We start from the raw sequence: 25,620 nt of genomic DNA, 5'->3' as shown, positions 1-25,620 counted from the left end.
TTAGAACATGATGTCGTTTATTATGTGCTTGTTTGAAAAAATGGTTCAAGTCTTGTTCTGGAAGTGCTTAGAACAGTGATGGCCAAACTTGGCCCTCCAGCTGTTTTGAGACTACGATTCCCATCATCCCTGACCACTGGTCCTGTTAGCTAGGATGATGGGAGTTGTAGTCACAAAACAGCTGGAGGGCCAAGTTTGGCCATCACTGGCTTAGAATAACTGTTAGGTTTATGTTAGCACCTGAGACAGATCAGCAGCAAACGGAATGATAAGTAAGACTATCATTGCCACATCTATGTGGTTGATGAGGTGGCATTATTATTATTATTATTATTATTATTATTATTATTATTCCTAATAGTAGTAGTAGTATCCCACTTTTCCCCAGTGACTCAAGACTGCTTAAACAAATTAAATCATAGATAAAATACATAAAACTGAAACATATATAATTAATTAAACCGTAATAGAATTAAAACGATAGAAAGACAAATCTTTTGAAATGTAAATAGTAAAAACCTGCAATGTGATTATCTATTTCATGCTTCAGTTCGAATTCACTTTGTGCAAGGGTATGAGTAGCGTGTCTGATATTAGGAACATAACAGTTGCCATGCTGAAGCAGACCAAAAGGACAGTTCGCTTCCTCCCTCTGCCTATAGTGATAGCCAAAGAGTTGCTCCTAGAAACCCTGGTGGAGTAAACATTCTCCTGGATCTGCCTCTAAATGTGGAGATTCTCCTATTTTGCTCCTTTGTCATTGAGAATGTGGATGGAGACTGGCGCTGGGGGGTGGGGAGAGTTTGTTCACATTTTGATTAGGGTCTGTAAAATGCACTTTTCCTGAACCAATGTGCAAACCAATGTACATTATGCCACAGAGATGAGGCAGGATCCAAGCTGTGCAGTGCTTTGGCACAGCTATTCTTTGACTTTGGCTCCAAATTTTGCAGCCAAGTTCTACATCTCAAAATTACATACACCCATGTGTCTATTAGTGAATATAGCACACAGAAATACATCATATTATGCAAAATTGCATACAAAAATGTGCATCGAAAAATGCACACAATGCATAACAAATGGGTGCAGTAATGAGGCAAATGGAACTTAAGATGGGGTGTGCAAATGAAAAATTGAAATTGGCAGGTTTCTCCACTCTTAGTTGTGAGACTTGTCCTACACGAATTTGTCTAATCCTTTTAAAGCCATCTATACTAGTAGTCTTCATCGTTTCCTATGACAATGTATTCCATATAAATGGATTGTGTAATGTAGCAAGCTCTTGTTTCACTGCAGCAGCTACTGTTTATTTAACAACAGCCATGTATAGGCTATTCAGAATATGCATTTCATGTCCTGCAGGGGGCTTATGTTCTGTGACTGCAGTTCTGTGGAACCTTCTTTGAATACATTGGGGCATACCTCTGAGTAAACATGCTTGGCATTGCATTTTGCACCCTGGATTTTGCCTTGTCTCTACAAAATAATCACACAGCACCTTTAGCTGTTAACCGAATAGAAATGATGGTGTGAGTCTGCCCAGCGATGTGGTGGGCATCTGTGTGCTCACCCTTGTCCTTTGGGGGAAGACGATCGCTCAGTGATACAGCACCTTCTTGGCACACAGAAAATTTCAGGCTCCATCCCTGGAAGAGCAACTGTCATTCAAGAGGGTACTACACTGAGCTACGCGGGTAGTCTGACTTGGTATAAGGGCACTTCTTAGGTTCAAAGGAATCATTGGTGTAGTCGTGTGTGTGTGTGTATGTGTATGTATGCAATGGGTCTTCTTCATTCACTTAATGCTACAGCCTCTCATGCTCTTGAAAAGCCACTCTTGACAGTGAGGGGAGCTTTTGGAGCACTCTGCAATAGTAATAGTAATTTATTATTTGTACCCCGCCCATCTGGCTGGGTTTCCCCAGCCACTCTGGGCGGCTTCCAGCAAAGACTAAAAATACATTAAAATGTCACCCATTAAAAACTTCCTTGAACAGGGCTGCCTTCAGATGTCTTCTAAATGTCAGGTAGTTGTTTATCTCTTTGACATCTGATGGGAGGGCATTCCACAGGGTGGGTGCTACTACAGAGAAGGCCCTCTGCCTGCTTCCCTGTAGCTTAGCTTCTCGCAGTGAGGAAACCGCCAGAAGGCCCTCGGCGCTGGACCTCAGTGTCCAGGCAGAATGATGGGAGATGCTCCTTCAGCTATACTGGGCCGAGGCCATTTAGGGCTTTAAAGGTCAACAACAACACTTTGAATTGTGCTCTGAAATGTACTGGGAGCCAATGTAGATCTTTCAGGACCGGTGTTATATGGTCTCGGCGGATGCCCCCAGTCACCAGTCTAGCTGCCGCATTCTGGATTAGTTGTAGTTTCCGGGTCACCTTCAAAGGTAGCCCCACATAGAGTGCATTGCAGTAGTCCAAGCGAGAAATAACCAGAGCATGCACCACTCTGGCGAGACAGTCCGTGGGCAGGTAGTGTCTCAGCCTGGAGTGCATACTCAGCCTGCGTACTCAGCCTGGAGCTGATAAACAGCTGTCCTGGACACAGAATTGACCTGCGCCTCCATGGACAGCTGTGAGTGACTCCCAGGCTGCACACCTGGTCCTTCAGGGGCACAGTTACCCCATTCAGGACCAGGGAGTCCTCCACACCTGCCCGCCCCCTGTCCCCCAAGAACAGTACTTCTGTCTTGTCAGGATTCAACCTCAATCCATTAGCCGCCATCCATCCTCCAACAATATGGGGAAACAGCAGCAGAAGAGTGTAAGAAGAGCCTGCTGAATCAAGCCAGTAGCCTATCTAGTCCAGCATCCTGTTCTCACAGAGACCACCCAGTTACCTCTGGGAAAGCCTCAAGCAGAACCCAAGCACAAGAGCACTCTCCACTCCTGTGGTTTCCAGCAACTAGAAATATTAAATCTACTCAACTCAACCGTGGAGGAAGAGCACAGCTATCATGGCTGATAGCCTGGTTCTGCATGATTTGAATCTTCCTTCAAAGCCATCCAAGTTGGTGGCTGTCACTGCCTCCTTATTTGTTGTGTAAAGAACACCAGATCAAATATTCACCATCTAGGCACACCATACATAACAATGGGCTCACCCTTGGCAAATCCAGATATAATTCCCAATATCTGAGAGGGGAAAATAAATTTGATTCAGTTTGCATTTAAAGGGGAACCTACCTAAGTCACACTTTCCAAGAAAAAATATGCAAAAACATAGCTATCCTTTGAAATTTGCATTTCTTTGAATTTTGCAGTGTAGTTCTCCGCTCCAGGAATGTGTACAAAAATGCATATACTGGGGTAATACATGCATAGAAACTTATATATTAGTGAAAATAAGGTACAAATGTGCATTATATTAGGGAGAAATTGCTTTGAAAGAATATGCAGATTAGGTTAAATTGCATACAAAGATGTGCTTGTTAGCAGAAATTTGTACTAAAATGAATTTTCGTTAGGCCTTTTAAAAAAAAAATATGTGGGAATGTGGAGAACTGAACTTAAGATTGGAAAAAGGAGAAACAGTGAAATCAAATTGTCAGATTTGCCCATCGTTACAAGTATCTTAAGTTAAAGGGTCTAAGAAAGCAAGTCCTGGGAGGACTTCTACCTGGGATCCTCAAGATCATTTGTGTTAGATGCTTCTTTCATCTGAATCAGTACGGATGTTAACAACCTGATACTTTGTTTGTTTGTTCCTGCCTTTCCACTTACCAAAATAGTGCCTAAAGTGACAAGCAACAATTAAATCAAAACATTTATAACCACCCCCGCAAAAGAAAGGAGGAACATAAAACATAATTTAAACAGTTGGCTTGGAATGGCAAAAGGAATGGAAATCCCCTCCAAACAAAACTGATTTCTTGATTTGGTTGCAGGGATGGGATTCACCAAACAAGTCCCGTCAGCGCAAGTTAGGGCTTCTTGCTTGCAAAGCATTTTATGGGGTGTTCACCATAGCACAATGCGAAACTCCCTGCAGGGTGTTTATATGTCTTCCCGCTAATTGTTTTTTCCACTCTGCACTTTCCAATGCATTTTCCCATCACTTTCCTAGCAGCAAAAAGTCACCTTCCTTTGGATTTGCTCTGGTGGAGCATTAGAGCACTTCAATCTGCTTGAAGTGAACCTATTTTCCCAATACGCCCTTTAATCTCTCCTCTAAAATACTGACAGTCCAGAGGCACCCCTAGACTGGATTTCTGTACATTGTCCCTAATTTTTGCTCAGTGAGAATTCAGGGGACCTTTAATGATTATGAATTGTTGTGGCCCCTGGATTCCTATTGCATATGATGCACTCAAGGGGTTGGTTGGTTGGTTGGTTGGTTGGTTGGTTGGTTGGTTGGTTTATTTTTGCATTTAATTGCTATGCAGTTTCTGAATCATTGAAAGCATCTGACTTTTGACACCTCAAAGGCAAGGGTCAGCTTGCAGTAAGCATGTGTTCCGATGTGCTTTATTGCTAAATTACAAAGAACATGCAATCTTTCATTTTATTCAGTACAAATCATTTTTTTTTTATTTACTTAAAAGAAGGCAAGCTGTCTTAGTTATATGTGCTTGGCTTGGAAACAAAGGGATTGTGTTCTTTTTTTTAAGAGGTGTTTTATGGTTGCAGAGAGAAAATGTAGCCCTTTTAATGGGACTTTATATATGTGGGATCCATGTCTCCACTCGATTATATATTTCCAAATAATAAATGGGTTTATGGCGCAGTCATATCATGAAAATGTATAGGGGTTGTGTGGGACATGTGTTTCTGAAACCGGCATGAGAAGTTTCCTTCTATTTAAGAGGTGGGGTGTGGAAGGAAATTTGCTTATTTATGATAGCAGGATGCACAGGTATGGGAGGGGATATATGGCTTTATGATGGGAAGCCTCTTCTCCATTGACAAATTCAGGTGGTTCAGGCACCCCCACCCTAAATCGCATGAACTTCCCACCACCCTTATAGTTTGGTTATTTGTTGTAATTACCAAGTCCATTTTTGTCTTTAATAGATGTGATTAGTATATTTAGCACCATCTAATGGGTTTTCTGCCTGGTTGCATCCCAGCTAATATGGAATCCCTCGGAGTACCTTCTGACAGCTGCTCAGAATCCGAGGTTGGCGCAGTCGCTAGAGACTTCTTCCGCGAATCAGCAACATTAGGGGAATTAACTCTGTTAGACTAACCAGAAAATCCAGGATGAAATTTGATTATGAATAGATCTTGAATTAACTTTGAGCAGCTCAAAAGACTTGTGGTCTTGGGTTTCTTTGAATGGGATTTTGAAAAATAGCAGGGATGGAAGCGAATCTTACGTTCAGTTCAAGACTGGATTGATCTTTAGGTGAAGCTATAGAGCAGGGATGGGGAACTTCTGGCCCTCCCGATGTTGTTGGACTCCAACTCCCACCAGTCTCAGTCAATGTGAGTCAGGGAAGTTGGGAGTTGGGGTCTCAGCAACATCTGCAGGGCCATGGATTCTCCACAGCTGTGGCCCTCCAGATGTTGCCAGAATACAACTCCCATCATGCCTGGCCATTGGCCATGCTGGCTAGGACTGCCAGACAGAAACACACGCAGAAAGCGTGAAGCAGGCTGGTGAGGGGTGTGGACTGGGGGAGGGTCCAGAGTGCCAGATAATGAAGCTAGGAGGGCGACATTTGGTACTGCCCCAGGCCCGAGGTTCCTTGCACCTAATCTAACTTAAAGTCAGCTTCATAGAAGTCCATAACTTTGCCCACAGCCACATTAGCAATGACCACTGCTATTGTTTCCGCACATTACTTTTCCTGCCCATTCCTGATCTTCTCACTTTTCAGTCTGCAGCACATACTCTGGAGGTCCCAGCTGCTTCCTATTTATCCCATCAATGTCCTGATTTGTAGTGCTGAAAACGCTGGGAACAATTAGCAAATTGGTGATGCGCTGCCGCTCTGGAGTTGCTGGGCAACCGCAGCACCAGCAGACTCTCCAAGTCTCCGGAAGGGGGATACAGAGACAAAAAGATGAAATTAACCCACTTTCTGTGACTTGGTTAGGAGACTATAACGGCTGTCAAGTTATAGAAAGCTTCTATAAACCCAGCCCCAAAATAAGCACTTTACTTACTCCACTTGCAAGAAGGAACTATGCATATATATCCAAGGTGAAGCATGAGATCTTTTTTCACAATGGGAAAACATTTACCACCCTTCAAAATATAAACTAATAGCAAACTCCAAGCATGTATACTTTCGTAGCCAAAACAGCAGCAGCTACACAAAGGAGGGAGGTATCAGCAGACTGTGAGGAGCCTGAAATTTTGAACTGGTGCAAAAAAGAAGGGGACTAATGGAGGATACCCCAAACAGCCCAATCAGTACAGAGCATTTTCAGTGGTACCAAATGCTGGCTGCTATTGGGGGCATGGAAAATCTGATGGTGGGGGAATAGAATGGGGCATGGCTGGCTGGAACTCTGAACAGAAGCACTGGAGACTGCAACATTTCGCAGTGATGATAGCCTGAGTATAAAATGGCAAGGAAAGGCTTCTCAAAATGTCTACACCCTTGCTGCATGGATCACTTACATAGACAGCAACTGATATCACATGCTTTCAGTAATAGGAGTCATAATAATTTTGGCATGAGTCTCCATTTTGTTTTCTTTTATGCCCAGCCAACATCCCAGTCCTAAATGTATTTCCCCCATGCAGCTCCAATTTGCTTGTGGCCCATGCAATATTTTTAGTGTCTAGAACAACGACACTGCCAAATGACAATTTCCATCATGGTGTGTTGATGATGGAGACTTGTAGTTCATCTGGAGGGGCACAGTTTAGCCACCCCTGGCCTAGGGGGTTGTCCTGAAACACCTATGAGCCCCATCAAAGTGTCTTGGCAGGCCTGGTCAAAAGGGAAGAAGGAATGAGATTAGGCTTTGGAATCAGATCCTGGGGAGGGGCATAGCGGTTTGGGGTGTGTGAGTCAGGACACCAAAGAGACTTGTCAGGCAAAGGAGAGCCTCAGTAACACCAGACTTCCAAAGGGCCAAGGAGGTGCCTCCTGACTTGATTTTAGCACCACCTCACAACATCATAGCTCCCCCTGCCTTTGGCGAGGCTGGATCAGACAGTGAACCCGTCATGTCAACTGCACAAGGATGCAACAACAGCTGTGATGGCATGAGCAGACCCAGCCTACTCATAGGAGTGTCTGTTGGCTTGCCCAGTCCTAAAGCTTGGGATGACAACAGCACAAATGACTGTGCCCACCTTGCTCTTCAGCAGGGGAGCTCAGGAGGCATGTCAAGTGTTGATACAATGTCTTAGGCCGTGAACCTTAGAGCTCTTAAACAGCTGCAGGTGCATATCTCATAACCAGAACCATATTTGGGCACTGCAGTAAAATTTGGAATAGACTATTTGACAGTACAGTGGTACCGCAGGTTACAGATGCTTCAGATTACAGACGCTTCAGGTTACAGACTCCGCTAACTCAGAAATAGTACCGCGTGTTAAGAACTTTGCTTCAGGATGAGAACAGAAATCGTGCGCAGGCAGCGCGGTGGCAGCGGGAGACCCCATGAGTTAAAGTGGTACCTCAGGTTAAGAACAGTTTCAGGTTAAGAACGGACCTCCAGAACGAATTAAGTTCTTAACCCGAGGTACCACTGTAATTGAGCTGAGAGTGCAAGTACTCTATCTTTGAGTGGAAGCCAAGGCAACACAAGAAGCCCAAGTTCACCCCCCACCCAACCCCAACTCAACTGTGAAGCACATTGCATGGCCACAGAGAAGTCATGCCTTCAACCTAACCGCCTCTCCAAAATACTCATTGGAACACGAAAATTCTTAGGAGGAAGGGATAGGCAAATATGTCAGCTGCAATTTCTCATTTCTCAAGTTGTGTTTACAGGTCAGCCTACGTAATTCACACTTTCTGAAACAACACTGAAACCGAAAAGCAGCTACCCTTCAAAATTTGTGCTCCCCTGAATCTTGCCATGCAGTTCCCTAGCCAAGTTATGCATACAGTGATGCATATGGGGTAAAGTGTGCATAAGAATATATTACTGCAAATAGCATACAAAATGCATTATCCTAAGTTCTTTTAAATTGTATTTAATACTGTGTTTCAATGCTGTAACTCAACCTGGGACCTTAGGGTGGGTAATAAAATAATAATAATAATAATAATAATAATAATAATAATAATAATAATTATTATTATTATTATTATTATTATACAAATTGCATACAAAATTGTATGCACTGGGAGAAATTGACACTGAAATGCTGATGAATTTTCATTATGTATGCTAAAAAATAAATAAATCCCAAACTTAATTTAAGATTGGAGAAATGAGAGATTAACAGAAACCGAAATTGGCAAATTCATAGTACCGTACTCACTGACCAATAGATTTAGAAACAGGGTGCTTGAGATCACTTCACATTAAGTAAGATGGTTTTATTTCCTGCGTGATATCCCTTCAAATAGCTGAATAACGCGAGCAACCTCATAAAGTGTTAGTATTTTTGTATAACACTGCATATCCCTAGTTCCAAAACCTTTGAAAACCAGCCGGGTTAAGATTCTTTCAGCGGAGCAGATATCACCCCACATTACACAATTTGGTGCAAAATCTCGGTCTCTGGGAGGCCAGGCATGTAAAACGAAGCCTGAAAGAAGTTGATCGAGATATATATTCAACTTTGCAAAGGGAGCCCTTATCTCTAGTAGCCAGAAATGTGCTGGGTTTTTCCAAAGTGCAGAGGATCATTACTCCACACCAATGCTGCTTTGCAATTAGCGTTGAAGCTGCAAGATAAGGTGGGGGATATATAAGGAATTAAACACAGATAATGTAAATGCTAACAAAGAAACTTAATCCCCTTTACACACTCTCTCTCTCTCTTTTTTGCTTGTTTACTTCCGATTGAAATATTGACCTTTAAAGCAGAAGGGTACAACATCAAGTTGCATTTCAATAAAGGTTTGGTCCTAGTTCTGTTATTGTTGCTTTACAAAAACCAGAAATGAGCGGGAGTGTGTCTTCACATTCCATGAGCATGCCTATACATTCTCATGCTCCTGTTTCCCCACTAAGGCCTGTCAGGTTAGCAAAGATGCCCAAATAACCGAATCTGTAATCAAAGTGTCCTTTGTCCACATGGAAGTTTGTTGATTCATATTTGGAGGAAGGTCAAATTGACAGACAACACCTAACTGTCTAGATAATGACTTGATCAAACTAATTCTTATAGACAGGCATGTACAATGAATTACTCCCTCTCCTGAATTGGATGGGCTTTGACCTTTCCGCCCCAGGTATTATTGCTGATCATTATCACCAAATGGTTAGTACCAAGATTTCCATCCCATTATTTTAGTGTAGATTTCTATTTTATTTCTATTTTTAATTTTGCATTGGCTGGATTTAAGCAAATGACTTTTATTAACCAATGTCCATCCACTGCATAAGTGGGGAAATGAGTTGTTTGCCTTACAGAAATTCTTTTTTTCCCCCATCCCCGCCCAGAAATTGTTTTGTTTTTTTTTAATTAAAAAAACCCTTTAAAACACCACATCTCTCATAGAAGCACCTTAAAGTGTATTGCTGTGGTTTGAATTCTGCAGAGATTTTCAAGGAAGGTATATGCATTTTGATGGGGAGGGACCCCTGCCCCCTCCCCTGGGTAGGGGAAAAATAATGGTTGCAGTGCTTGCTTTTTCCAAAGTGCTTCCTAAGAATCTTAGAAATGAAGCTGCATAAAATATGGCTCTATTTTGTATATAGCATATTGCTTCTCCTTTAGATCTATGTATTTTGCTTATGGAATCAACCCAAGCCAGGGAGATAAACTAATATTTTGTATAAGCTGAGCCAGACAATACACATGATAAAGATGTTTCATCTTCTTATGCATGCAGAAAAATATGAAAAATTGTAGTTTACACATATTTTCTCCCTTCCAGAGTAAAATTGGGCCCCGCAATTGCCCTGGGCCAGTGCGAGTGGTGTTAAGGAAGCCGAATTTACCTAGCAGCTGAGTGAAAAATGATCAAAATATTAGCCTGATCTAGGCCACATTAAGGAGCCATTGCATTTTCTGACAATTTTCGGCAATCTCAATATGAAAACAGAGCAATTGTCAGCTCATATCAGGTTATGATCGGCAATTACAGTTGCATAATTCACCTCATCGTCTCTTTTCAGACCCTTTATTTTCCCTCTCGGTGACGTTCCCGAAGTGCCTGATGAAAATGTCATATATCATCCAGTCTTTTAAAACTCGTAAGGGGGTAATCTGCTATGCCTTGCTGAGCCTACACTCGTCACTAGATCTTCTCTCTCATATATATATATATATATATATATATATATATATATATAATTTTTACTGAGAGAGAGAGGTCACGACACTCATAATTTCCTTTTTGATATTGTCCTCAATTGATATGACAAGGGGCTGTAAAAGCTCTATTGTATGCTGCAGTTAAGAGCTGTTCCAGAGGGGCTGATCACGAGCAATAACGCTGCATTACTGGGGGGATTCAGCAGTAGTTGGCCGTTTCGAAGATAATTAGATTTGATGTCAACATTTCTTTATCACCTGCATCCTTTTGTGCATCTCCGTGTCAAGTTGTTATTTCCGGATTTATTAGCACCCTCAGAGCTACTATCTATCTGTCAGCTCGCGCGATGTCTGTGTTGACAGTTGTAAAGTTAATTACTACTGCTAATGAGCAGCGGGCTTTTGGTGGACATGGTATTTTGGGCATTTAAAAGGATAATTAGATTCTTGTTTCTCCATCTCCATAGCTGGCTATAGGAAGTAAATCTCTAAAAACTAAAAAAAGAAGAAGAGAGGGACCATCTCTCTCCCTTCCCACCCACCCCCCTACATGCAAATAAGAAAACTAACCAATCTTAAATAAAGGGCCAACTTCCGGCTTGACTGATTTTGCCGCTATCATATTGTTTATTCAAACACTCAGATCTGCTTATTTTTCACAAGGCCTCCCTGCAGTTTCTTTGGTTACATCCACCTGAAGAATACAGATTTCCTTCCCTTCCGCATCTCTTGCAATCCAGCAAATCACTGCAGGGCACAGAAACGTTGTTGAAGGCAGTGCTTGATATGCAAGGCACTAACACAGCCTAAATTTTGCCCCCGGAAAAGCTGGGGTTTGCGATCAGTATGAATTAAACACCATAGACTAAAGGTGCAGCAGCCAGGATGCAGAATTAAACATCCCCGTGTGTACACTGGGAGGGTCTGCCAGTTTCTCCTTCCAGCTGCATTACACAGTCGCGTCCCCCACAACTATCAAATGTGACTTTGTAGTGGGAGGGGGGAGGGAGCACAAGGAAATGCAGTAGGAATCCCCCCCCCCCCGAATAAAGCTCTGGTAGATACGTAACCATATGAATCTTGGCTTTATTTATTTATTTAAAATTTTGCATAATTTAGCTTCCAATCCAGTTCACACTTTCACAGTAAGCCCCACCGGATACAGCAACACTTCTGAGTAAACCGGCCTAGGATTGGGCATTTGGTCTGCCTTTCCAAATTAGGGGCCGGAGAAGCCATGCAGGCTGTCAAGCCATGCTGGGTGCAAATTCTGGTGTGCTCACCCTCACTTCTCCAACCTAAGGGACTAGAAGCTTGACTTCCATCCAAATCAGTTGGAAGTTCTTTATCAATGTGAAAATAGCCTTCAGTGAAGCACTGGTTTGTGGGTCTGATTATTGAAGATCATACCAAAGATCCAGCAGGGCATTCCAAATGTGTGGTTGGGCTTTTGAGCCACCCATTCCCCCCAAACCATTCATCTAAAACTCTATTAGCCACATCTATTGTGCAGCTGTTCAAAGATGCAAAAAGGCTCTGCACCATTTGTCAAGAACATTTCCTTGCCCTAAGAGGAAGAAAATGAATGCAGCCTAAAATTTGCAACAGAGAATAAAACCGGTCCTTTAAAAATTGCTTATTTAAAGGATCTGAGAAAATAAAAAGGCCGTCACTTAAGCACTGAAAACAGCTCAAGAAAAAGTACCTGGTGGGCCTCTCTGGGGAGAGTATTCCACATCTGGGGTCTCCAGCAGCAAAAAACATAGCTGGAATGCTCCTGCTTACAAAAACATGATGCCTGTGTCGACAAACTGGCATGTAAGAATTCAGTTGAAGGTGTTACTAGTCATAGCAATCCTATGTGTTACTATTGGTATATAAAGTCCTCAACATATTGTGACCATACCCATATATGCACCCACTCAACCACTTCCCTCTGCAAAAAGTGCAGTTTTACAAGTGCCACATGGTGCTCGTTCTGCACCTGCAAAGAATAGATCCTTCAGTGTGGTAGCATCTACTCCCTGGAATTCCCTGCATATTGTTATTTGTCTGACACCTTCACTGTATTGTTTGCAGCACCTGCTAAAAAAAAATGTTGTTGTTTAGGCAGGGTGGTGCTGTGGTGTAAACCACTGAGCCTAGGACTTGCCAATCAGAAGGTCGGCAGTTTGAATCCCCGTGATGGGGTGAGCTCCCATTGCTTGGTCCCTGCTCCTGCCAACCTAGCAGTTCGAAAGTAAGTAGATAAATAGGTACTGCTCTGGCGGGAAGGTAAACGGCGTTTCCGTGCGCTGCTCTGGTTTGCCAGAAGCGGCTTAGTCATGCTGGCCACATGACCAGGAATCTGTACGCCGGCTCCCTCGGCCAGTAAAGCGAGATGAGCGCTGCAACCCCAGAGTCGGCCACGACTGGACCTAATGGTCAGGGGTCCCTTTACCTTTACTTTACCCAGTCATACTCCATGCTTTTCTCTTTAAAAGAAGATGTACCTGTTCTGAAGAATTAAGTGGCACAACCTAGACAGATAGCAACCTAGACCATGAGAGAATATCGGGAGAGTGGATGAAATTAAGGGGACCGGCTTATATAAATAGATTCCAAAATATTTTCAAGAATTAAGATGTAATCCGATTAAACTTTACATATACACACTTTTTCCCACACCCCCAGCAATCAGACACACTTTTCATATAACTAAGAGCCGCCACAGTGCTTATTCTGTTTACTTTCTGTTCATCATTTATTCCCCTCCTATTTTACTAAGCACTTATCTGTCCTGGGCATAAATCATCTGCAAAAAAGGGAAAGAAATGGGGAGGAGGGAGGCTCTAGCTCAGAAAAGATTTCGTCCCTGGCATGAAAATGATGAGAGAATCATTTTTGTCTCTTGTTTGAAACATTGAGATTTATTGAGTTTTGATGGGCTGCAGTGCTAGCATTGCTGTCTGCTAAACAGACTCCCACATACACTTATTCTTATTGCATTTCAGCGATTGGGGGCATCGGGGGGCTCTGGAGTCCCTGGAGAATCTCTTCCCAGCTTAGGTGGGGCGTTGGAACGTCAGTGTTATTAGTTTATATTAGATAAGGAAAGAATGCACACAGAAGCATCTGGTGATTTTCTTTTTTTCTTTACTTTCTGTTTAGCAGCAATGACAGAATGTCATAGTGAAATGACTTCCAGAGTCATCCTCCCACCCCGCCTTTACTCCTGACCTGGGTTCTGCGGCCTTGTCCCTGGAGGGCACTTCCATTGTATCCTTATATTAATTCTGCTAACTTTTGGACTTCATTGCTGACAATAGACCCTTTGGCTTTCTCCGGCTATTACATTAAATTTCCTATCAAACCGTGTCAGCCTCTGAGGTCAGAGATTCCATGAGAAGCTTTAGATATTTTGCCTTTTTGACTTCACGGGCAGGTGTTTTGCTAAATTGCTTCTAGGTTTATTTGATGTGGTTTCTCTCCACCACCCCTTCCCCCATTATTATTATTTTTTTCGGGGCTGGGGAGGAAAAAAGGAACATACCAGACCACTTTGCAAAGGAAAATAACGGAAGTTCACAAAAAGTCCCAACAAATTCAGGGTGATGCTGAAATCCAGAGGTGGGGAAATTGCAGCCCTTCAGATGCTGTTGGACTCCAACTCCCATCAGCCCCAGCCAGCATGGCCAATGGTCAGAGATGATGAGAGTTGTCATCCAGCAACGCCTGGAGAACCACAGCCTCCCCATCCTTGCTGTTCTGCTGCCACCATTACTCCCTACACTTAGCTAGAATATAAATGATACCAGACTTTAGAATAATGCTTTGGGTCATGCTTGGCCCTACCATTAGGCAGATTGGGGCAGCTGCCTGAGACAGAAAATTGGTCCAGTCCTCTTGAGTTATTCCTATCCTCCTAACCCAGTGTCCTGGCACTAGCAATTCTGGCATAGCTGGCATGTGTTGTCTGGTCGCTTTACCATGTCACTGCCTTCCAAGGAATCACAGGCAGCGTGACTGAGAAAGGCAGGGAGAAGGGCCACACATTTCAGGAGGTGGAGAACCTTAGGCCCAGGGGCCTCAAGACTTTTCTATCTAGCCCTTGGGAATCTTTCCCAGGCTGCACCCATCACCGGTCTTGCTTCTCACCCTTCTTGAGTGTTTTTTGTCTGACTGAAATGTGCCCTTGAACTGTGATAATGACTCTTTCTTGCCTGAGTGGAGGATAGAGAGGGATGTGTATGTGTGTAGAAACTAGCTTATGGTACAAAGAGAAAGTCTGCATCCCTTGCTCTGCTCAGTTTTGCCTCTTGCCCTGCTGCTGGCATGTGGCCCCCATTCTATACAAGATCTCAAAGTAGCTGTTCTATTACAAAGGAATTTCAGAAATAGACTGGAAAGAGAAGCTGCTGAATTGCAACTTATCACCAAACTTAAAACTATGGAGAGACCTGGTTTGAACAAAGACATTGGATTCTTATCTCATTATACATGACAAAGCCATTTTTCACCTTCTCACCCCTTGCTTTTTCCTGTTAGACCTATTGCAGTCGTTAAGAGTCGTCAACAGGCTCATCGCAGCTATCTGCCAATCACCCATTCCCACCACCCTTCTGAGTAATACCCCTCCCCACCTTCTCACTATATAGAAAGGTCCGGTGACTTCTGTTTCAGTGTATCTGAAGAAGTGTGCATGCACACGAAAGCTCATACCTAGAACTAACTCAGTTGGTCTTTAAGGTGCTACTGGAAGGAATTTTTTTATTTTGTTTTGACCATGGCAGACCAACACTGCTACCTATCTGTAACTGGCCCCCAGAAAGTTACCCAGAAGTGAATGTGGTTCCCCACCCCAGCATTTGAGCAGAAGCTAGAGAGAACAATGAGTAAGCAACAGCAAGGTGTTGAAGGACACGGCTCTGTGTCGTTCACACTCTGTCCTGCATCCTTCAAGCTAGCCTGCTGCACTCAGATGTGGTAGGAGTTGGAGTCCCATCACAAGTGTGGAAGCAGAGAACTGTGAAAGCACCAACTTTCATCAGGCACTCAAATGGCTTTGCTCAACCCAGTTGGGGGGCCCATTTTCACTATTCACTTAGCATGATCACAGTTTTGAGTGGGCACATCACGTACTCTGTTCAACATGTGCTGGAGAAGTTGTATGAATTGTCCCAGGATACACCTACCTCACCTTTCAACCTGTGTTTACTGTATCATCTCAAAACCAATTGAAGTGTACTGAAATGGTAAATATAAGGGGAGTTGAAAGTGCAGTGTGGGCTGGCATGTAAAACTGCACTACTACTACTACTACTACTACTACTACTACTACCACTACTACCACTACTCTCTTCCATCACCCCCCTTTAGTGCAGCAATATTTGTATTTTGGGTTTGGAGTTTCTTTAAATTTAAAAACATGTCTCTGTCTTGGTTAGTCCTTCAACCTAATGTAGACATGAATGTTAGCTCCCTTCAAAGTTTGATTTGCAAGGCAGGAGACCTGAGAATCTATGCCTGCTGCTTCCCTGTGATTCCGTGAAACATCTGCTGCACCAGCTCTGGCCGTGGGTAATGCTAAACACCTCTACCAGGATTTGCAAATCCACAGCAAACCGTAGCTAGGATGTAAACTATGGATAACCACTTAATCGGCTAAAAGGCAGATAATTGATCAGCTATTTTTGTTTAACATAGGTAAGAAATTCCATCTGTAGCCAATTATTCTCAAGCTTCGGTTCACTAGTGCCCTGACTTTCTTTTCTTCCTTTTTTGTGTCAGTGGGATTGCGTAAAACTTGAGAACTCAGTGCAGTAAAGCCATAAGAATACTCACTTGAATGAGTAGTTCAAATAAGAGGAGGCATTAACAGCTGTATTCCTGTTACTTGCTTCGTTAGTGTCGTGACAGGATAGTTCTGCCTGTTGGTTTTCCCTTTATTAAAAGAAAGAAAGAAAAAAGACATTGATTCATAATAAGATACAGTAAATGGGAATCCCACCAAGGAACGACTAACCTAACTGTGCAGATTCTCTCGCCAACCCCTCTCATTCATTTAGTCCCATTCATTTCAAGAGAGTCCTATTTTAATCTGAATTAAGTATTTGGTCTGTGCTTGTAAGCAGCAATTAAGACCCAAGGCGGGAATGCAATAGGAAGATTTGGGGGGGGGGGCAGCCAGACTCTGCCTGTGCGTTGTCTCTACCTGCTTACATCCATCCAGAGAGGGGAATCATTTGTGACACTCTAGGGACAGTTTTGTCACCCTGACAGTAATGCTGTTATGCACCAAGTTGACACACCGGATGAATCCATAAAGACAGATAAGTAACTGTTAAAGTGGCTAGGGATCAACCTGAGTGCTACCACTCACCTGCAAGTGACAAATAGATAGTCATGAAGGATTGAAAATCCAGCACAACACAGCAATGTGTCAGTCCAGAGCTAAAATACTGCGTAGATACATGAAGGCTGGAGCGCCAGGGCCCCAGGCGACTGCGGGAAAAAGGTTAACTTTAATGTACACCATTGCACCTTCTTCTTTCCACAGCTATATATATTTATTTATGATGTGCATCTATAGCTATATAGCTGCATAGCTGTAACTGCGCCCAGGCCTAAAATGCACAAGGAAAACGCTGGGGTTTGTTCTCCATGTCGGTGGTCCTTCTGCTCTCAAATGCTCAGCATGAGATTGAATTAGAACTTGAACCAAATTAGTATCATTAAGGTCATTACCATCTAGGAGCAGTTCCCTGTTTTGAATCAGAACAAGGACCCAACATTCTCAAAGAGCAAATGACCAGATGCCCCTAGGAAGCCCCAAATGGTAGCAATCATCCTCACTGTTATTTGCTTCCAGCTTCTGGTATGCAAAGGGATGGGAAGCACAGTGGCTCAGTGGTAGACCACCTGCTTTGCATGCAGACGGTCTCAGGTTCAACCCCTGGCTCCTCCATTTAGGACTGGAAAAGAATCGGGTCTGAAATTGTGGAGAGCCGCTGTCAGTCACAGGTTCCCCATCCCTGGCCTTTAGGGCACAAACATGTACTGCAGTTGCACCAAATTCTAGTGCTGTGCTGAAAATTCCTCCTTTGTTTCCCCACCACTGCTAGCCATACACTGCGAATTAAGGGAAAACAAAATTGTGCCTGAAAATGAACTTACCGGTCTTTTGTGGGAGTTTTGTGTGTGCCCTTTCTTTCCTTCTACAAACCATTTCACCAATCTGCACGTGTCAATCAAAGCCCATGGGAAGTCATCACGGGACAACTTTTTTCAGATCAGGAAGCTCAGGCAGCTGCAGAAACTGTAGAGTGCTGGAAAAAATGGGAAGGAAACCTCATACACTTTCTCTCTCCCCCCCCCCCCCGCAATGATATGGTAAGCTTAAAAACCTGCTGAGATTCAGAAGAGATTTTCAAGTGCCCTGGGCTCGAGGCAGAAAAAATGGGAACCTCTGGTGTACAAATTTCAGCACAGCACTAAGTTAATGAGATCAAGCGGGGAAACAACTTTCTCCCCACCAGTCATAATTTTCTAAACCTCCAACCTGCTTCATCTTAGCCATATCTACCCCAATGGTCTTAATTGCATTTTTTATTATTTTGAGACATTTTATTTAGACCAATAGAGGTCCCCATCTGCAAATCTAATGAAAGGAGAGGAGACTGAAAAGGAAGGAGAAATGAATGAGCATTACAACTGCAGGTCCCAGTACCTAACTGATGAACTCAGAAATGCGTTTGTGTTTCCCCCTTCATTTATTTCAAACATGTTGTTGAAGGATTATGAGGGATTTTGCAAATCAGAAAGACAATTTTCTTATTCTGTTTCAAATACTTTTAAAAGGGAGGGGGAGAGAGTGTGTGATTCTATGCATCAGGCATATTAGGAGCAATCAGGTGGATGAGGCATGTTCATAGTCTAGCCATAGCTAAGGCTTCAATCCTGTTCACACTTACCTGAGAGTAAGCCCCATTGGTTGCTGCATACAAGTGCGATCCAAAAGGCAATGTTGTGTCAAGCAGCAAGATGGTGGTAGAACAGTATACTATATTTAAATAGTATCTTTGAAGAGTTAGCACAGAGTTCACCAACCATGTTCATCCCATGGGCGTATTTGGATTTTTTTAGTGCGTGTCATGGGCAACACCCCCCTCTGTTCACTTCTCTCCCCCAGATCCCCAGATGAGCACCCACAAAGACAGACATAAAAGGAAGACATATGTGTGTGCACCAACAAATTTTACTTTTTGAAGCGATATGGGTGAAACTCAGATCCAGCAGAATTAATCTGAGCCTTGAGAAGCAGGACTGAAAGAGGAAGTGGGGGGAAAGGGTCGCTCTTCCCCCTTCCTCCTTCAGCTCTATGTACTTTTTCTAGGGAGAAAAGGGCAGCCACTTTCACCACCTTATGACCAAGGGACCAGGAAGGCTCAGAGGTTTCATGGGCACCAGGGATATTCCTCAAGGGTGTCACTGCACCCGTGGGCATCATGTTGGTGGTCCCTGTGTTAGACACTGTCAAGAAGGAGGCAGTTTTCAAAGAAAAGCATGATTGGACAATTCCATATGATTGGAAAATGCAATCATATACAATCGTAGCTTGGTTTTCGAACGGCTTAGTTCCCAGACGTTTTGGCTCCCAAATGTTGCAAACCCAGAAGTGACTGATTCAGATTGCGGCCTGATTATGGAAGCTGAATGTCTGATGGGGCTTCCATGGCTTCCAAAGCTCCTGCAGCCAATCAGAAGCCGCGCTTTGGTTTCCAAACGTTTTGGAAGTTGAACGGACTTCTGAAATGGATTCCGTTCAACTTCCAAGGTACGACTGTACATCACTGAGTTTAGTCAGGAGCTAACCATTGAGGCTTTGCTTTGCTGTAGTGGCGGCCCAACCATCTTGATGCTATGAATTGTTATTTGTTCTTCACATTTCACAGGAAAGCCCACTTGCAGTTCAGTACACTCCATCAAGTAAATTCTTGCTGCAAACAGCTGCTGTACAAACACTCCAGGCAACTTGAAAATGCTGCTGTGAGTCCTAGGAAGATGAGAAGAGAGTGTGGCATAGGGGTTAGAGTGCTGGACTAGGACCTGAGAGACCATGGTTCAAATCCCTACTCAGCCACAAAGCTCACTGGGTGACCTTGGGCCAGTCATTGTATTTTTGTCTAACCTACCTCACAGAATTGTTGTGTGGACAGAATGGGTGGATGGAGACAGGGCACCTATTTTACCTTCTTTGGTGGAAAGGTTGTATATAAAATGTCATGATAAATGAATCAGGAAGTTCCGTGATTCCCCCATGGCAGTTATGCACCATTCCAAAATTCCATATCATTCCTACATCAGAAAACTGGAAATTTCCATGGTACTGAATAAAAAGTGGAAAGTACTAGATGAATTCTGAATAGCTCCCCCTGCCTCCGCAAAACAATGCACTTTGCTCATTCCCTATGAACTCCATATTTTCCTTATGAGAGCAATGTTTTCTCTGAATTTCAAACTGGCATTATTTTAACACAGTTCATTCAGCTTCAGAGGCAGAAGAGGCCATTTTGGACTTTGCAGGCTGATCTTTGCTGTAGAACTTTTGAGTTATTCTGGTCTTTGAATTTGGGGAGCAGGAGTTATTGGACACAGAATTCGGTTCCCCATTACCACACACATCAGGTGGGGAAATCAATTCAGTTTGCATTTAAAGGTGGGTCTGCCTAATTTGCATTTCCCATATACAAACTGAAACACGTTTATCTTTTGAAATCCACAGCATTTTTTCCTGAATTTTGCAATGCTGTACTCCAGTCAAATAGAGTGTACAAAAATGCCTCTGTTGAGGTAAGGGGTGCATAAAAATGCATATATTGGTGCAGATAACATACAAAAATACAGTACCGATGGGGAAATTGCCCATGTAAAGAAATATGTATATTAGTCTAAACTGCAAAAAAGTATATATTTGGAGAAATTCATACTAAAATGCTGATGAATTTTAATGAGGAATTTATAGAAATATATACTGCAAACCGATCTAGAAGAACGTGGAAAACTGAATTAAAGATTGGAAAAATTAGAAATTGACAGGAACTGAAATTGACATGTTCACACATCCCTACTTAAGCAGGAGTACTTTCTGGGACTCTCCTTTGTGTGCAGGCAATTTGGAAGGCAAAAGAACGTAAGGAAGTTGCCAGGTACTCACAAAGGTCAAACCTCCAATTATTGGCGCCGTGGAACAGAAATGGCACACAAAGGTCAAACTCGTATTTCTCTCCCCTCCCCTCTGCCCTCGTTAATTATTCCAGCCATATATGCCCCTTCTCTCCAGATCGGAAAACGTATGGTAAGGATCCTCTCCATACGTAGAAATGTTTGCAATCTTTGTGTTCAGCCTGGGAGCTACACTACTTTTTAGTGGAGTTTTGCAAACTTCCACTCTGCGTTTTCTCGCTAATTCATTTCAAGCACACTGCATTTTATTGGCTTATCTCCTAATTCTTTTGATTAAAACACAAGCAAAAACCAACCAACTTGAACAGGTTGAATGCCACATCTGTGCCGAAGATAGCGGCGCACTTATTTATGGCTCAAAGAAATGGAGCCCAAATTAAGCTAGCGATTGCCGTAGAGTGGATAAGCGCCCATTATGAATTATCCTTAATTATAGCGATTTCCTAAACTAATAAACCTGCTAAATCTTTATTGCAAAGGTTAGTTTACGCAGCGCATATAAAATCCGCATGTGCTACGCATCAGCCACCAGCTGTCTGACGGTGTGTTGCTATTGCTCTGAGTGTTCCCATAAATTTTATGTTGGTTATATTAAGACTCAGTCCATATCACTACCCACAGATGCCACTAGACATAAAAATTGCTCTCCAGCGAGCCTGAATATCCCTGGAAGCTACTTGTGGCTAATGTTCCATGTAGTATTTGTACGTGAAAGCAGCAGATTGAGGAGTTATTTACAGATGAATATTTCAATCCAAGTTAGCGCATAGTGGCCTACTTAGCCTGATTTTTTCCCCCTGGTTTATTTGTATGCTAAATAATTCACCAAAGCTCCTTGTTTACTTTCAATAGTACTTTCGGCGAAATGCAAACAAGGCAGCCAACTTCAGGTGTTCAAAAGGCTAAGCTGCTCCTTCTTCTACTCCCACCCCCCTTTTAAATGCAGGTCGGAGCCGCCAACATCAATGGAGCGTCCCTTGCATTTTGATGATTATTTGTTCACGTTCAACAGCCCTTTTTAGCACGCCAGGTACACGTAACGATGCTTAGCCCATTTATCCCCACAATAACCCTCTCAGTTAAGTGAGGGGAGTAAATTCACAAACCCTTGGCTGGAGCACGTTAATTCATTTATCATGTGGGGAACCAGTGTGCGCCCCCCCAGATGTTGCTGAACAGCAACTCTTGGGCCATTGGCCATGCTTGCTGGGGTTGATGTTGCCGTTCAGCAACATCTGCAGGGCCAAAGGTTACCCACCCCTGATGTATACCAATAAGATCCTTATGTAGACAATCATTCCACATCCACACACTGCAGGGGCAGATCAACCCAAGGAGTGGGGGACTCCAAAGCAGATTTGTGAATGCTGAGCATGCTCAGTGAGCACAGAATGCTGTTGGGAAGGGATGACAGAAAATGAGGAGGGAGGGTGGAATGCCATATTCTGGTAATGAACATGGCTGGCTGGAATCCTGAACAAGATCACTGCAGTGTCGGTCTCACTTCTTTTGTTTTGCTGCAGGCCCAGTTTCGTTCTTAGAAATACATATATCCCCTTTCATATATTATTACAGTGGTACCTCGCGTTAAGTACTTAATTCGTTCTGGAGGTCCGTTCTTAACCTGAAACTGTTCTTAACCTGAAGCACCACTTTAGCTAATGGGGTCTCCTGCTGCTGCCGCACCGCTGGAGCACAATTTCTGTTCTCATCCTGGAGCAAAGTTCTTAACCCAAGGTACTATTTCTGAGTTAGCGGAGTCTGTAACCTGAAGCGTATGTGACCTGAAGTGTATGTAACCCGAGGTACCACTGTACTGGGTTGTATCCAACTAAGGGCTACTCAGAGCAGACCCACTGCAACTAATGAACCAAAGTTAGCCATGTCCATTAACTTCAGTGGGTCTACTCTGAGTAGGACTGGCGCTGGATACAATCCCGTGTGCTGTTGCACTCAGACCCTGCTCATTGGCTTCCAATAGGCATGTAGTTGGCTCCTCTGAGAACAGGATACCAGACTAGATGAGCCACTGGCCTGATCCAGCAGGCTTTTCTTACATTCTGCCTCTATGTAAGAGAAGGAGTGGATCTCTCTTCAGAGATGCCACTTACTGCTCATGGGGGTTTGTTGGAAGTACTTTTATAAAAATTTGCTTTCCCATTAATCTGGGGTGGGGGAATGAATCAATCTAACCAGTTTACATCACCATCTTATTCACAATTGCTCAGAGTTTATTCCTGCAGTTTTCAATGGAACTAACTCCCAGTTAAATGGATGGATGTAGGATTGCAAATAGATACAGGATAAGCTAAAATCCTATGCACATTTCCCCAGGAGTAAACCCTAACGAATGCTTCCTTCTGAATAAGCATGCATTGGGTCACAGTTGTTCACCTAGTAAACAACAATTCAATTAAAAGTGCAACCAGCTTTTGGTATCTTTCTGCTTTTATACATAGTTGTGTATTGCAGCATTTGGAACACATTTTATTCCCCTAGCTCAGGGCTGGGGAGCTTGCGACTTTCCAGGTGTTGTTGGACTCTAACTCCCATTAGCTCTGGACAGCTGTCGGGGTAATAGGACTTGTAGTCCAACCACATCTGCAGAGCCATAGGTTCCCTGTCATTCCTTTCTATTCCCTTAATGAAAGATCATCTAACCCCTTTTATATCCAGTTCACCAGCAGAGCTTGCATCCTTCAGGTGAGGGCCTTCTGCAGATACCACCTTATCAGGAGGTTCGTTCCACACAGTGTAGGAATTGGGTCTTTAGTGTTGCGGCACCTTTGGAATTTGCTCTTCTTGAATCTTAGACAGGCATCATCTCTGTTGTCTTTTAGGCCTCACCTGTAGACCTTCCTCTGTCAGCAAACCTTTTCACTTGAGATCTTTCCCAGTCTGCATCTTAATTAATTGGAATTTTAAAAATATGTTTTTATTGTTTTATCACGTGTTGTTTGCCTTCTTAGGAAGAAGGTATAACAACAACAACAACAACAACAACAACAACAACAACGGGTGGGTGGGTGGGTGTTAGATTTAAAAGACTGGAGAGAAATGCTTCCAGTTCAAAGCCCAGGCCTGCCTAGCTTGTAGAGAGTTTGTCTGCTGAGCTAACTTTTTGTTTTACGACATTGATTTTCATCATTATTATTGCTCACCCTAAGAATTGCTCTATTGATATGTACTCAAATTCTTATTGTACAAAAATTGTAGACAACTCAGTTACAGCTATCGATGTATGTCTCTGGCTTGCTCTCTCCGCCGTCAGCCTATTTCAACCAAATATTATTCAGATGCTGCTCATGTTTCTTGCTATTGATTTTGGATTGTGTTCATTACATACTTCCTCGGCTCATGTACTGAATACGCCCAGAGCACTGGTTTTCAGCTGGCGGGTCAGGACCTACTAGGGTGCTGTATCCTAGTCTCAGAGGCCAATTGTAGAAAGGGCACCAGTTCCTTGTGAGCATCTGGGTCAGAGGATACTGTCTCGGGGGGTCCCAGTTCAGTGGTATCTGACTTAGGTTCACTGGATGGACCTTGGTCTGCATTTAGCACCCCCACAGCTTGCACAGTTTTCCCTGTGCAGTTGGTTCACCTGTCTTTCGGGGGCCTGGCTTCTTCTCATGGTCAGGTTCATGATAGCAGGTCATTTTTTTTTAATGTGGGGAAGGGCTGTGGCTCAGTAGGAGAGCATCTGCTTTGCATGCAGAATGCTCCAGGTTTGATTCCCCAGTATTACCTGCTGGGAATGCCCCCCTATCCAAAGAGCTGCTGCCAGTCTGAGTAGACAACAGTGAACTCGATAGACCAGGGATCTGACTTGGTGTAAGGCAGCTTCCTGTGAACCCTTTCGCACTTTCAGTACCATGGTGAGAAATTTAGGAGTGCAGGGTCCCTTTACGATAGTCGCAGCTGCACCCTTTCTAAGATTATACAATAATCTTGTTATTCTGCAGTAAAAATAATTAAGGATGCAGTGCAATGATCAGTACAGATCTCCAGGTGTTGCCTTTCAGCTGGATCTACTATTTTCTATATGGGCACGTATATGGGTAGATGATTTGGAGTGTTCCAATATCTTCTTTTGGACTGACTTCAGTTGTATTTTCCATGAAGTTCCATTGTACATGGCAGAACCATTGCCCACCATTCTCTTGACACTGAAGCACCTTGTGTTTTCGGTGTTCCTAAATACTTAGCTTTGGAGCAGACAGTGGCTGAAAAGTCCCCCTTTTAATGCTGATTGGACAGCTCCAGGATGTTGCAGAAATAGTGACGAGTTTTCAGTCCCCTGCAGCCCCAGACTGCTAACACCAGCACCCTTTAAATGTAAGCTTTTTTGAACTGAAGGATGAAGCATGGCTCTGATTTATAATTTAGAGGGGGGGGTCTTCAGATATCAGAAGTTTGGGGAAGACTTATTTAATTGGACAGACATCTGGCAATTGGCTTGCTTGGAAGTAGCTTCTCCAATCAAGCCAGCGAGCATCCTACCCCAACTAATTCACCAGGCCGTCAGTGCTTTGAACTGTCTCAGGCATGCCTAACAGTTACATGCTAGCAACTAGAGTAAACACTCTGGACAGAAGAGAAGAGGGGAGCGAGCGGGAGAGTCACTGGGAATAAAGAGAGATTACAAGACAACCCATCTGCTAGAGCTTTGAATGGAATACCTGTCACCCCTTGTTATAAGGCAGAAGAACCCCAGCTTTATGACAATCATGTGGGCCGGCTTACAATAAAAGCAGAAGAGAAGCAAACTTAAACCTTTTCCTCCTGGCTGACATTGTGTCAAAAACATCATTTTTCAAGGAATCTCGCAGACAGAAGAGTGAGCCTGAGCGGAGAGTAAATGCTAACAAGAAATAAAAAGGAGGAAGAGAGCTCGGAAGCATCCACAAGCTTGGGGGGAGCTAAGTGGACTTCCCTACAGAATAGCCAAGGGAAAAAGAGAGAACGCAACTGTCAGGTATATTTCCAAGGCAGTGTCAAGAAACCAAGTTGGTGTGTCTAGCAGGGGAGATGTGGAAAAGCATATA

General features: G+C 43.3%; 1 protein-coding gene across 3 annotated transcripts in view; it reads left to right on the top strand.

The window, feature by feature from the left end:
* Positions 1 to 25,620, top strand: part of FTO (FTO alpha-ketoglutarate dependent dioxygenase) — a 257,029-nt gene that overhangs the window by 199,466 nt on the left and 31,943 nt on the right. Inside the window, exon 9 of one of the 3 annotated variants that reach the window (XM_081870233.1) lies at positions 23,416 to 23,469. The exons of the other annotated variants lie outside the window; for them this stretch is intronic. Coding sequence (XP_081726359.1) covers positions 23,416 to 23,428 — 13 coding nt within the window. The 3' untranslated portion in view covers positions 23,429 to 23,469. Of the gene's footprint in view, positions 1 to 23,415; positions 23,470 to 25,620 lie in introns of those variants that run through there. 3 annotated transcript variants of the gene reach the window in all.

This window comes from Podarcis erhardii (assembly GCF_964252035.2).
Source record: "Podarcis erhardii genome assembly, chromosome: 7".
NCBI lineage: Eukaryota > Metazoa > Chordata > Lepidosauria > Squamata > Lacertidae > Podarcis > Podarcis erhardii.
The sequence above is the reverse complement of the archived record's forward strand: the minus strand, read 5'-3'. Positions and strand labels throughout refer to the sequence as shown.